At 42.1% G+C, this 10,112-nt stretch overlaps 1 protein-coding gene across 1 annotated transcript; it reads right to left on the bottom strand.

Annotated features, from left to right (window-relative positions):
* Nucleotides 1-1,197: 1,197 nt before the first annotated feature.
* Nucleotides 1,198-8,425, bottom strand: drc1 (dynein regulatory complex subunit 1 homolog (Chlamydomonas); the record flags this gene model as incomplete). The annotated part of the gene is made up of 14 exons (XM_080048232.1): nucleotides 1,198-1,306; nucleotides 1,414-1,569; nucleotides 3,242-3,378; nucleotides 3,447-3,566; nucleotides 3,663-3,752; nucleotides 4,071-4,494; nucleotides 4,584-4,718; nucleotides 4,883-5,010; nucleotides 5,223-5,345; nucleotides 6,086-6,223; nucleotides 6,723-6,906; nucleotides 7,328-7,455; nucleotides 8,062-8,137; nucleotides 8,358-8,425. The coding sequence occupies 14 exons, from the start codon at nucleotides 8,423-8,425 to the stop codon at nucleotides 1,198-1,200; spliced, it is 2,016 nt and encodes a 671-aa protein (XP_079904358.1).
* Between the last annotated feature and the right edge of the window lie 1,687 nt (nucleotides 8,426-10,112).

Raw genomic sequence — 10,112 nt, 5'->3', positions numbered from 1 at the left:
CCGTTTGCTAAGTTTGTACCAACTATCAAAAGGTGGAATTTCAGTGTTGTATCCATCGTTGTGGTCAAAATACCAGTTGCTACCATATTTCAGCCAAAGTAGAGATATTAGTAGTAGCATTGTTTCCTTGTGTGACCTATTCTTCAGTTCTCTGAATGACTGCTGTTTTACCTGTGTGAATGTGTCCTGTGCAGTCGCCCCAGTACCAGCATGTCTTGGCTGCTGAGTCCGGTGAGGACGATGTGTATCCTGGCCTGGAGACACTACAGGCTGCACTGTGCCGTGCTGCTGGCCACTGTGACAGGCCTGCTCTTCATCGCTCTGCTCTTCTTCTCTCTGCCCTCCGAGCTCAGCCACAAGCTCTTCAACACAGCTGGATAAATGCAGTTTGTATGCTGGGGGTCATCCCTATGTGTTCCAATATGGTCACACAGCCATATGTTCCTGAAATTTGGTGATTAGGTTCAGGCATCACAGCTAGGTGGTTAGGGTAAGGGGACAGGGAGAGGTTAGAAAAGGAGTGACACACACATACACACACAAACAGACACACTATTCTCTATAATATAGTTAGATTACTTCGAAAATGTGGGACCATCGGGCTGTGGGAGCATGGACACGCTCCCGTATATTGTGTGTACTACTGTGTATACATGATACAGGAACTGCTGTTTGTCTACTGATGTTGGTGCACTTAATTGTTCTGCACATTTTCTATTTCTTCTGAATCTGTGAAAATAAATGAAAAACTGTAACGACAGCATGGATGAATAAAGGTTTATTTAACATAATGAGAAACACATATTTTTACATCGACTCTTCTGGATTAAAGGATGTCCAGCTCTGTGCCGACCTATCAGAGAATCAAAGATGTCAGATGGATGAGGTTAGAGAAGAGGCACGTTCATTTCTCCTCTATTAGATTATTATCTTTATATTGGATTATTTGAATACACAACAGCTGCCATTACTAATTATTTCAATAATTATTTAATCTGACGATTATTTTCTATATGAAATGTTTTACCCTTTTGCCTATAAAATGTCAGGTTCTTAAATTGTATGCATTCAAACAATTAATCTCTCACAATAATTAGTTCCTAGAGTTGCTAAACCTCTGCCCCCTAATTTACAATCCATAAAACGTGATACATACGAAACTAAACTGTGTGAGAACACGTAAGGACAAATAAAGACTCATACTCCTGAGTCGAGGGACTGCTGCAGCAGCATCCGCAGCTCTGTGTTCTGTTGCTCCAGCCTCTGAGTCTCAGGGATGAGGTCAGAGATCTCTGTAAGGACAGCACTGGAAACAGAAAAAATAATAAATAAATTAAAACTTTGAGAACAGATAGATGTTTGCTTTGTGTGTGTTTGTGTGTGTGCGTGCGTGCGTGCATGTGGGTCACTCACTGGTACTGCTTCAGTGTGTTCTCCGCAATGTCCCAGAGTTTGACTTTGTCCTCTGAGATTATATTCCCCATACTCTCCCAGAAGGCTTCATCCTGTGAAGTATCCCGAGCTTCTACTTGTTGCTGGGTATTGCACTTCACCTGGACTGGGCTCTCCCTTAGAAAGCACCAGGAACACATTTCATTGGCATGTGTTCATAAAGAAAGACTTCCTAAACTATTGCCATATTACCAATATTACTGTAACTCCCAGAACCAATCTAACAGACAGCCTAATTAACAACCATAAGTAACCATGTGCCTTTGCTGGCATGGAGATACAAGTGCATCTCAAAACATTTGAATAGGGGAAGGTGGGGTGATTTGTGCATTTTGGAAGTTGCAAAACCCCTTGTTTCTAGAAAACCGTGGAAGAAATTGGAAATGTGACCACATATTTAAGAAGAGCCGTCCATTTGACTCATCCTGTAAAGAAGGGAGACACAAGGAATAAGATATAAGCACGTTTAAGCTCAAAAAACTGTGTTTTGCCTTTCAAAGTAAAATTTCCATGATCAAGGTTTTTTGATTATTGTGTCTGAACAATTATAGACACGTTTGAAAACATTTGACACATGTTTTAGTGCTTTGGTATGCTACACTTTGAGTCTATATAGTTAGCACAATGTCAACCCTTGCTGCATCATGCCTATTATCCAAAATTCTGGGGATGGGGTGATTTGTGCGCAAGGGCCTGGGTGAGTTATAAGTAAGTAAGTAAGTAAAATGTATTTATAAAAGCACATTTATGACAGTTTGCACTGTCCAAAGTGCTGTACATAGTGCATTCAGTAGGTAAACAATGAAGGTACAATAACAATAACCAAAATAAAAGACGTAAAGCCCATACATCCACATAAACACAGATAGTAGTGCAGAGGTAAGATAGTTAATGGGGAGGAAACACCAGGGTGTACATATGGGTTTTGAGCCTTGATTTAAAGGCAGAAATGTAGGGGGAATCACATTTGTCAGGTGGCAGTTGGTTCCACAAGCACGGAGCAACTAGTGCAAAGTACATTTCTGAGAGTTGTGCCAGTGGCATGGCTGTATACGCTGGTCACCAAAAGAAAGTGATTGTCTACAGTAGCTCAGAAGAGAGTGACATCTCAATTCCACTTAACGACACCACTGATGAGAGTTCAGATGGCCAGAAAGATGATGATGGTGACTTTGTCATTGTGACACAATGACGCACAAATCACCCCACGTAGTGGGGTGATTTGTGCGACAAGACAACTTTTTTTCCGAAAGCTATATTTCTTAAACAGTTTATTCCAGATCCAAAGTTTTTATTGCCAGGGATGCACAACATCCTGAAATATATGTACATATTTGAGTTGGAGACATAACTGTCAAGGCCTCACTTTAAAATCACTTTGAGTAAAAAGTTGCACAAATCACCCCACCTTCCCCTATAATGGAAAGGTCCATTCAAAAAGTAAACTTTCATATATTCACTGTATGTGAAATGAATCTAGAATATATGATAGTTTACATTTTTGAATTAAATTACTGAAAAAAGGGGGCGCCTTTAGCTCAGTTGGTATGGCATCCCCCCCATGGGCCTCGGCCAGCAGCGGACCCGCGGTCGTCCTCTGCATGTCACTCCCCTCTCTGCCCCATTTCAACTCTGTCTCTACACTATCAATAAAGCATAAAAATGCCAAAAAATATAGGCTATTTAAAAAAAAAAATTACTGAAAAAATTAACTTTCGAATTGGTATTCTAATTTTTGTTTGGATGCACCTTTATATAAGATGCACAATGGAGAGAGTCACAAACATACCTGGACCTGGTGAGCTGCTCCAGGAAGCTTTTCAGAGCGGGCACAACCAGGTTAGGATCAATGAGCTCAAAAGTCTGATGAGTCGTAGAGCCCATCTCCACTCCCTCTGCCTTGTCCCCCGACTCCACAAAATCATCCTGTAGGCAAACAAAACACCAGGAAAAAAAAGGAGTTTCCTATGAATTTCCAACTGGCCTCCATCCACCCACTGCAGCCCCCTCAACTCTTCCCTCCTCCTCACCTCAGTGCGCTCTCTCTGCTGATCTTTGTACTTTAATAAGAAATGAGCCAGCTTGGGCAAATCCTCCTCTCCAACGCCCAGGGCCTGAAGGAGAAAAACAAGATGTCTGCTCGTTGGGGATTTGCTGCATAGGGCTCAACAACACACACTGATGCTTTATGTGACGCCATGTGAACTCACACCCAGGAGAGAGCTCAGCTTCACCACGGTCTGCTCTGCCTTCTCCATGGGAGCCAGCAGGATCAGGAGCTTATCCTCCATCAGGAAGCCCTGACACGGGAGGAAAGAACAGTTATGCTTTTGGGGTTTTTTTTTGTGCCGCTGTTACTAATACTCCATAACTTCAAACAGTAATATTAGCATTTTGACTAAGGAAAGATTAAACTCCCCCTTTCTTTGACTTCTTGAGCACATACACACATGCATGCACGCGCGCACACACACACATACACAAACACACACACACAACACACACAGGGAACTCCAGCCTGCAGAGAGGGCCTAACCCACAGCTCATGTACAAAATTCAAACTCCTTTAAACTCTCACTGAAGCAAACACACTTGAACATGTTGAACTTGTTCCTCACCGCTTCATCACACAGCAGCTCCATCACTCTCTTCAGCGTCTCGTCTGACATGTCCCCCTCCACACTGCTCTCACTCTGCACCTCCCTCCCTTCATTGTACATTCCCGTGTCTGTGCTCTCTGTGTCAGTCTGGAGCCTCGGCCCGACAGAGGCCTCCATGGTCCTCTGACTGCGCTGTGTATCCTGCCCTGTTTGAAAGGACTGGGCCTGGGCCTGAATGGCGGGCCTCCAGGCTTGTCTCTGAGGCTGGATGGGACCACGGAGCTGCATGAAGTCCATCGGAGGTCTCTCCCACGCCAGACCAAGGTGCAGCTTGCAGATGAGCGAGTCTATGAGCAAAGCCCTCTCCACTTTTTGCTTGACCTCTGTTTCGATCATCAGCCACATCTCCTCAAACTTTCTTGCGTCTGCCACCGCAAAGTGCCTGAGTGAAGTGGAGACAAATGGGGGAAAAAGATTTGTGGATGACAATTGACCTTAATCGTGCTGTGTTACTTTAATACTATGACTCACTTCAGTTTCATCTGAATGCGATCGTATTGCTGGATGTTGCGTTTGTAGTCCTCGGACAAATAGTGGCTCTTCCTTGTAAACTGTTTCACCTGATTGGCATACTTAGTCTTCAGGTTTTTCATCTCGGTCTGCATACTGAAACAGGAAGCCATGCCGAGAAACAACAGAGAGTGGGTTAAATACGACAGTGTGTGTGTGTGTGTGTGTGTGTGTGTGTGTGTGTGTGGGTGGGTGTGTGTGTGTGTGTGTGTGTGGGTGGGTGTGTGTGTGTGTGTGCGTGCGTGCGTGCGTGGGACTACCTGACAAGCCTGCTCTTCATATGGGCCAGGCTGAACTTGTGTACTGCTATCTCATCCTTTTGCTTGATCTGTTTCAGCTTCATTAACATGCTGGTGGCCTTTGTCATTTCACTCTCTCTCTCCAGAACCTGCAGAGAAAGAAAAGAGTGAGATTTCAGGCAGCTCAACACTTTGCTGTAACATTTGAAACGTGTTATTCGTAGTAATCAAAATTGCTGAATGCACTGAATGCTGGGTTAATCAGAAGCACTGTGGTCGTTGTTTTCAAATAAAACTCATAACACAAAAGCTTAGCTGAGAGGAGAAAGCTATTTTGGTGCATCTTGATATATGTGCAAACCTGAAACTTTGCATTCTGTTGTATCTGGGCGATGCTGTACTTGTCGGTGGTCTCCAACATCAGATCGTGAATTATCTCTTCGTACTCCTCCACTTTCTTAATCCTTTGGGTCAGCCGCTCCAGCTAGAAAAACATTAAGATTAATTATGTAAGATATTAAGTGGGATTTGAGATGAAACAAGACTGTGTGTGTGTGTGTGTGTGTGTGTGTGTGTGTGTGTGTGTGTGTGTGTGTGTGTGTGTGTGTGTGTGTGTGTGTGTGTGTGTGTGTGTGTGTGTGTGTGTGTGTGTGTGTGTGTGTGTGTGTGTGTGTGTGTGTATGTGTGAGTGTGTTGTTTTTTTTTATTTCGGTTGTCCTCACCTCTTCTTCCCAAAGTTCCTTCATGTGTTTTTTCCAATCGGCCTTGTCTTTTGTGAGTAAGATATCACTTTCCTGCTGATAAACTCTCTAAGGACAAAACAAGTGCAACCGTTAGCATGAAGGACGACAGTGGCACAAACAGGACTCAGGAGCAGTGGTGCTAAAAGTCCAACTTTAGCATGCCCACAATGTCTAGCAGTTGTAATGTCTAGCATCAAAGTTGAGCGCTTTGCATGCTAATTTTGCTAATAAAATTGTCAGTTTTGCAGGTTTCTGGCCATAAACCAACATTTGACAAAATAATTAAAATGTTGATGTAGAGTAAAACGTCAGGGGATCAACTGAAGTAATTACAGTCAATCCTGAGGGGGGGGGGGCGTGAATATTTGTACCAACATTCATGGCAATCCATCCAAAAGTCACTGAGATAAATTTGTCTGGAAAAAAACTACAAAAGATTTAAAGGTTTCTCTTAAAGCTGAACCCAGATCTGTGGTCCCACCTCAATATGGGCCAGCTCCTCCCTGTAGGCCTTTATCAGGGTTTTGATCTGCTTATCCATTCTCTCCATCATCAGGTCCAGCTCCTCTGCTTGTTTCCTCAAGTCCTTCACATAGCGTTCATCTCCAAGCTTCAGCTCCTGCTCAGACAACACAACGCACAGGAACATGATCACAGGAATGGATGGACAAGGCATTCAGGAGATATTATAGATACTGTATACCCTGCATTCCAATATCCATACTTTCTGCTATTTAGTATGGTAGGGGAAAAAAATTAGGATGTCTCAATTCTTGTTGTCAGATTTAGTATGTTTAAAAATACCCAGATGTCCATTACATCTGGGCGAGATTTTTAGTGTTGAAATCAGCATGCTATTTGGGCGATTCTGACCCACAAATCCAGTGTGCAGCGACAGAGGCCTCTGTATGAAAACAACCAGGGAGGCGACGCATATAAAAGCAAGAGGCAATATCAAGGCGCAAAATGTTTAAATATGTAAAAGTATGTCCCATTTGTGTGCCTACTGCATGCTAACTAGATTCATTTATGGTCAGATGTAGTATGTAGAATAGAAAAAAGAAAGAGTATGCGATTTGGAAGGCAGGGATAGTGTAGGCACATATTTGTTGATGTACCTGTTGCATGTCATTTATGAGTCTCTTCTTGTTCTCTATGAGAGCAGCACATAACTGCTGCTGCTGGTTGAGGGCCTCCTGCAGCTCCTGGGGGATCACCTTCTGCTTAGCTGTGGACAAACCGCTGGTGATCCCCTCAAATTTGTCCTGGCTGAAGTTGACATCATTCTCCAGACGCTCCAATCTGGACCAAAAAGGACCAAATAAGGTGTTTTTTTTTAGTTTTTTTTTGCATTTTAAGATTTTTTTTTTTTTGCATTTTAATGCTTTATTGATAGTGCAGAGACAGAGTTGAAATGGGGCAGAGAGGGGAGTGACATGCAGAGAACGACCGCGGGCTGGAATCGAACCCGGGTCCGCCGCTGGCCGAGGCCCATGGGGGGGACGCCCTACCAACTGAGCTAAGGGCGCCCCCCTATAAGGTATCATTTTTTATTGTAAGGATGGTGTACATGTGTTCTATGGTGTGTGTGTGTGTGTGTGTGTGTGTGTGTGTGTGTGTGTGTGTGTGTGTGTGTGTGTGTGTGTGTGTGTGTGTGTGTGTGTGTGTGTGTGTGTGTGTGTGTGTGTAGTTTGGAACACAGGAGATAATGGAAGGAAATTACCTGAGTTTGCGAGCATTCTCCAACTCTGTCCTTCTCAACGACTCTTTGATGTCAGCAGCAGTTGGGATGTTGGTCACAAGTGTCTGCAAATCTCTCTGCAGGCTGATTATCTTCTGAGGCGTGGTCAGCTAAAATGAAATAGGACAAGAAAATGTATTCATGTTGTGGCACTGCTAACTATGTTAGATTTATAATACACACACTCCACTTGAAAACTCAGACTGACTTTTTAAACCCTCCTCAAGAAAGAGTTGGTGGTTTTAAAGGGACTATGAAATATTGTATAAAGAACGAATAAACTGTATCATATACAGGCCCGGGAATAATAGTCAGAGCAGACTACAGAGCTCTCAGAACAATATAGTCATGGTTTTTAAGTTATATTAAAGTAAAAGGTAATCACCCAATTTTAAAATGTCTAACAACTGGCTTGTGGGATCTAGAAGTGTACGTTGTAAATAGGGTTTTTGATGTTTGATTTAGTTGATTTGATTGATAATGTTTGTAGTATTGTGTTGCTTTGTTTGCAGTATAATGTCGCCATGTCACATGGAATAGCTATCTCTAAAAACCACTATGTATGTATTGGACTTTTTCTCTTGAGATAAATAATTTCAGATAAATAATTACTTGAGATAAATCATTTCTGATAAAAAAAAACTGTTCATAGCATAATACATTTGTAATAATTGAAATTATAAATGAACACAGAAAGGTTTGTAGACTCAACTTACCTTTTCCCTTTCCTCCTCCTCTTCCTCCTCTTCAAGATCCCAGGGGTCCTTGAACTCAACGTTGTTGTCTTTCTCCCTGAATGTGCACATGATCGTTTATCAGTTGTATTTAAACGGAAACTAGGATAAAACTGCTGTCTATGAATTGTATTAATAATTACATTGATATTATGGTATAACAAATACAAGTTCATATCCATGCAGGGTGATAAATAAATTAGGTTAACTACATTTGACCTAGGCTACTCGTTTGTCACTGTAGGCTTATTTTTTCACGGTAAATGCCATAACGTTACCCGCTGTCAGCCTCTTGATTTTCGGACACCACAGACGCCTCTTCTGGGTCCGAACCAACTTCTTCCATATCAACAATATGTTGTGTGAAAGTCACTGACACAGAAACTGTCACAGAAATAGGCCTACACTGGAAAAGAAGAAAGCAGATACAAGTGAAAGTAGCAAGTCTGTTTGGTAAACGTTGCTATGGCGACAGCGCCACAGCAGTCTCATTGCTGCCTTCAGGTGACCATCGTGAGCACGGAACTTCACAAATATAGTTTAAAAATGTTTGTTTTTTCTTTTTAATATAAACAACAAAAAATACTAATATATGCTTGGATTTTATGTTACCACTTGCACGTCTTAAAACAGTTTATAGGCGGTTTGTTTACCTACTCACATAGTCTACTCATCAGTGAGTACCTTAAATGCAAATTAATATACTATATATATTATATACTATCTATGATATAGGCAAATTGTAGTTTGTCCTATTCTAAAGTCTTAAAGGAAAAAAAATCTGTTGCTACCATAGATAGTATGCTACCAGACACAAAAACATGGCAGTCTGGATCATTGATAAATGACATATGGCTCGGTGCCCCCATCTAGTGGCTGCATTCCTAACTCCAAACTTCTGTGTGGTTATCATCAGCTCCATGTATGCCACATGTACGGCACCAATATTGTCTTCTTATTAAAGATCTTTTATGAGTTTTCTTGTAATCAACATGAGATGACAAAGCTTAAGAGCAATAAATGTCAGCATCAAATAATGCAAAGATGCTAGATAATTGAAGTCTGTAAAATTATGATCATTTATACAGACAGCTAACAGTAGCAAAAGTCCAAATAAACAGATACATAATAAATGCTTTGGTTGTGTGATAATCTACACATAAACTGTATAGTTCTCCTTTTTAAACAGATTGCTGCACATATTTCTATTATAACAGTATTTTGATATACATTTTAGATGTATATTCTTTGACATGCCTTTACTAAGCCCATGCATGTTCTTTATTTCCCACGGCAAATTCCTTGTATGTTTGTATGTACCTGACACTAAACCTGGTTATCATTCTCATGAACAAATAGTATTACTTTGCAAACTATATTGAGTGCAAGGTTTAAAGTGATTAAAAATTAAACATCGTAACATGTCATATTCAGAAGCTGTCTTTAGGTGGCGCCATTGTCCTGGAATAAAAATCCTGCTCAGGGTCCACAAAGTGATGTCCCTGAGTTTTTTTGCAAGAGAGTTTCAAACACATGTAGATTTAAAATCCACACTTTCTAATTCAACACACACACACACACACACACACACACACACACACACACACACACACACACACACACACACACACACGCACACACACACACACGCTCACACACACACACACACACACACACACACACACACACACACACACACACACACACACACATACACATACACACACTCCTCACAAATAGATAAATGTCTTCTCAAGCTGATGGCAAGATGGGCACTCTGAATGGAACCCACACATGGGTCAGATGTTTGTGCCCTGAGGAGTGCCCCCCTGCTCTGCCTGGCTGTTGGCAGTGCCCCCTCTCGCCCTCACCCCCCGGGGGCACCTCGCCGCTCTCTTGGCCTTAAGTGGCCTCCGCTCCACAATGGATGTAAGTCAGCCAGCAAAGGTTTCTGACATCTGATCCAGCATCTGTGATGTCACCAACAGCTGACTTGTCATAAGACCTTTGTGAGAGGGGGGAGAAGGGGGGGG

The sequence above is a fragment of the Ammodytes marinus genome, assembly GCF_949987685.1.
Source record: "Ammodytes marinus genome assembly, chromosome: 19".
Classification (NCBI taxonomy): domain Eukaryota; kingdom Metazoa; phylum Chordata; class Actinopteri; order Uranoscopiformes; family Ammodytidae; genus Ammodytes; species Ammodytes marinus.
Note: the sequence above shows the minus strand (reverse complement) of the source record. Positions and strands in the feature narration are given on the sequence as shown.